Raw genomic sequence first — 4,267 nt, 5'->3', positions numbered from 1 at the left:
TATAGCAGTGTCTCCATGTCCACTGACCCTGGTCCAGTTTGGTCCCTATTGCCCTGAGAGAAGCAATCCCTGTGGATGCCCAATCCCCCCAACAGCAACAGCTTTTAACCAATTCCCATCAATGGGCAGGGGAACTCAGAAGTGGTAGCAACTCCTCCCCCTGACCACCTGTTCTACATCCAGCCTAACCTCTTCCAGCCATTATTCAGGATAGAAACCTCTGTAGAGATGTAGCCTGGCAATTGCTTCTGCAGGTGTTTAGCAGAGTACCTGACACATGGTAGGCATTATATAAATGCTTATCCCTTTCTCTTCTCCTTCCCCTTAGTAGGAATCTGCCATCCATCAAGATTTTAATCTCCTTTCTATAACCAGTCTTAGATGATCTCTTAGGTCAACCTTATTATTCATTGAAGCATAAAGATCTTAAGATAAATCCATTCTGTACCTAAGTATTTATTGATTGGTTCTTAAAGAAACATCAATGTAATACAATCTCTACAGGTCACTGAAACATCCTCTCTCACCTTCCATACTTGCTGAGATCCTTGATTTTTTCTATAAGGAACTTGATACTTGGAATCAAGACTTGAGTTCAGGTGATGGCCATTCATTACCTTTATGACCTTGGCAAGGTTGTTAGTTAACCTCTCCCAGAATGATATTTTTGTGATAATAAACTAGGCCATTTTTTGGCTTAATTCTTACCAAGACTTGCACTTAGAGCAGTAGTATGCTGAAGTTGTGTAGTTGTGTAGGAGATAGGATTGTTAAATTTTTAGTGTATTTATATCTCAGAAGTTGGCAAACACTAAAATGATGATGAAAATATTAATGCAGATTAAAGTTAAAAGTGTGTCATATGTACATTTTTGAGGGATAGAGGGAGAATCAGTTTTTAAATATTTACTACCACATCCTTGATGGGGAAATTAAATTGACTTGCCAGGATAACACAGATAGTATGTGTCTGAGGCAAGTCTTCATCATTCACCCCAAGCTTTGAGCTCAGCCCTCTAGCCATTATGGCCACACTGCAGATAATGGCCCAAGCTGGTGGAACTAGAACAATTTTTGAGATAAGGAATAATACCAACTATTAAAACTTCCCTGACTGTTGCCACCCTAACAACAATGCTCTAATTATCTAAATTCTAGTGTTTTAAGTATTGGTTCATACAGTCAGTACTATACAGTGAACCTATTTGCATATTTTATATTTTTTATTCCTATTGTTTTAGGTTTCTTTTTTTCAACTATATTGAAACACCTTAAAGGAGAGAGCCTTATGTTTTGTTTCCCCAATAGTATGTTATTGGATATATGGATCAAGTTCAATACAAGTTGAATCTGACCTGCTAAGGATCCTCAGGATCTCTGGGGCCTTGCCATGGACCTCACTACTGTACCCTTAGAACAACTGGGCCTTTCTATCTTCCCTACAGCTGAGCTTTCATTTATATGTTGTCTCTCCAACATCAATAAAACTCCTTGACAGCAGAGATTGTCTCACTGTTTCTGTTTATATACTATGACGGGATCACAAAAATCTTGTAATGCTTAATGCTATTGCAATGCTTACTAAGATGTTTGTTTTCTATAATTCTGTGCCCATATTTCATTATGTGCATTTTACTTTGAATTCTGTCATTGCAAGTGCTATTCTTTCTCATTCTGAGGAATGTAATACTGATAACTTTAGGATATATAGGGTGTCCCAAAAGTCTTGGTGCAGTTTGAAGCTGTTAGCACTTTGGAACACCCTTTATTTATACGCATATACACATTTATAACAGAACTGCATTAATACATAAGGTCTCTCTCCCTTGTTAGGATCTTTATATGTGGAATAAAGTATAACTTCACAAGTAAAGTATCAATGAGTCTAGATGGTCTTATATTACCAAGCCTCATAAATATGATTGATTTTTTTTTCTTAAGGATATAATAAATAGATATTGAAGCATCTCTGCTCAGAGTTCCATTTCATTCAGAAATCCAGAGGAGGAGATAGGATTTGAAAAAGTCTCTGAGAAGAGAAGGAAACAAAGAGAACACCTTGGGAAAGAATGGGGATAAAATGGGAGAAGTTAAATAAGAAGAACAAAGATAAATAGAAGGAAGAACATGACCCATGAAAACAAACCAAGACATGTTTTTCTACTTAGCTTTTCATTCATTATTTATATTCCTTTTATAGGTAAAATACATGTTATTTGTTTGAAAAAGGAGCTGTTCTCTGGATTGCATCCTTAAAGGCTTGCCTCACTTGCTGGTTCCTTAGGGTATAAATAAAGGGGTTTAATAGAGGGGCAACTGAAGTATTGAGTAAGGATATTCCTTTGGTTAAAGATATTCTCTCCTTAGCTGAGTGTTTAATGTACATGAAAATGCAGTTGCCATAAGAGAGGGAGAGGACAATCATGTGAGAGGAACAGGTGGAAAAAGCCTTTTTCCTCTGACTAGCAGATGGAATCCTCAGAATTGTCAGGGCAATGTGGGTATAAGATAGAACCACTAGTGTTAAAGTAACTAGAAGTGTCACTAAAGCTAAAATGAAACTGAGGAGCTCAAGGAACTGTGTGTCAGTACAGGAGAGCTGCAACATGGGACCAGTGTCACAGTAGAAATGGTCAATAGCATTGGAGGCACAGAAATCCAGTTGGAGGCCTACAATAAGGCCTGGAAAGATGATCAGGAAACCAGACAGCCAAGAGCTAAGAACAAGCTGGGTGCAGACTTTGCTGCTCATGATGGTCGTGTAATGGAGGGGCTTGCAAATGGCAACATAGCGATCATAGGACATGGCATCTAGAAGGTAAAATTCAGATGCCCCAAGAAGGAAGGCAAAAAACAACTGAACAGCACAACAATTATAGGTAATGGTTTTGTCTCCACTTGCAATAGTAACCAGAAATTTAGGAATGCAGACAGATGTATAGGAAATTTCTAAGAGGGAAAAATTCTGAAGGAAGAAGTACATGGGAGTCTTGAGATGGGAATCTAGCAAGGTGAGAAGGATGATGGTCAGGTTGCCAGAAACACTTAATATATAGGTGAGGAAGAGAAAGATAAAAAGCACAATCTTCCAATGTGGATCATCTGTCAATCCGAGGAGAATAAACACTGTCACTGTTGTATGATTTCCCATTACTGACTTCGGATTTCTACCATGCCTAGATGTGAAAATAAGAAAAATCTTTACTGACAATACCAAAGACAAAAGAGTAAGGTCATTATTGGTTATTAATACTAATGAGGGGAGAACATGCAGTGTTTTTAGGAAAAATGCATGCAGTATTGCAAAAAAAAATCATATTTATCTTTGCAACTAGTTTTTTTTAGTAGATTTGACTTTTCAATTATGATGCTCAGGCCAACATTAAAATAAGTCTGCTTTCACTGAGAATATGCAACAAATAGTGGATAGAGATCTCTCAGAAGTCAACTGAATGGTTAAAAATTAACTTGGCAAATCAATGTGTGAAAATTCACCAAGGAAATGATCTTTTGGTAGAAATCCAAGGTTGACTTGTATTTTTGTGAATGGGATAGAAATAACTATGGGACAAGGATTTTCTATCTTGATATATCAAAATCCTTGATTTCATTGGTGTGAATGTCTTCTATTGACATAGATTACTTCTCTTTTACACCTTGATAAAAAGTTTCATGAGTTAATGTGGCCAAAATACAAAATTATTATGTGGCTGCCAAAATAAAATTATCATATGGTTTCCCAATCTCTTGCATTTAGCTATTTTACTCAGACTACAGAATACAATTCATCACCAGGTCCATACTTAATGCCTTTCTGGTTTGCTAGGGATTACCAGAGACTGCATCCTTCTGGTATAACCTTGAAGAAATCAGGTACAGCCCCATGACATGATGAGATGTTAGAAGAAAATATTAGTAGAAGCTACTCTTATAATGTATAATACCTGAAAGTAGGATGGAAATGTAAGCAGTTGGTTTTATTACTTTTTTTTAAAATTATTTTTATATGTGCCCTTGATCTCATTCCCTCCGAACTTCTCCCACAGATTGCTCCTACTTATCTCTATCTAAACTTCAGTCCCTCTTTATTTACTGGTTTCTTCTCTGCTGCCTACAAACATATTGAAGTCTCCCCCAACTTAAAAAAAAAACCTTCTAAAGACCCTACAACCCTCTCAAATTATGTTCTCAATTTCTCAGCCAAATTCCTACAAAAAGCTATCTATACTTGTCCCCACCACACACACACACACACACACACACACAC

General features: G+C 37.0%; 1 protein-coding gene across 1 annotated transcript; it reads right to left on the bottom strand.

Moving 5' to 3' along the window:
* Positions 1-2,212: 2,212 nt before the first annotated feature.
* On the bottom strand, positions 2,213-3,164 carry LOC110203025 (olfactory receptor 6C74-like). Its single transcript, XM_020979457.1, has one exon. It carries the CDS (start codon positions 3,149-3,151, stop codon positions 2,213-2,215), a length of 939 nt encoding a protein of 312 aa, XP_020835116.1. The 5' UTR covers positions 3,152-3,164.
* Between the last annotated feature and the right edge of the window lie 1,103 nt (positions 3,165-4,267).

Source organism: Phascolarctos cinereus, unplaced genomic scaffold (genome assembly GCF_003287225.1).
Source record: "Phascolarctos cinereus isolate Bilbo 61053 unplaced genomic scaffold, phaCin_HiC Scaffold_1;HRSCAF=81, whole genome shotgun sequence".
Classification (NCBI taxonomy): Eukaryota; Metazoa; Chordata; class Mammalia; order Diprotodontia; family Phascolarctidae; genus Phascolarctos; species Phascolarctos cinereus.
This window is presented reverse-complemented; position numbering and strand designations above follow the sequence as displayed.

Bases quoted from the DNA above. Each gene is read 5' to 3' on its own strand.
- LOC110203025 (XM_020979457.1), bottom strand. From the start codon at position 3,151: ATGGGAAATCATACAACAGTGACAGTGTTTATTCTCCTCGGATTGACA.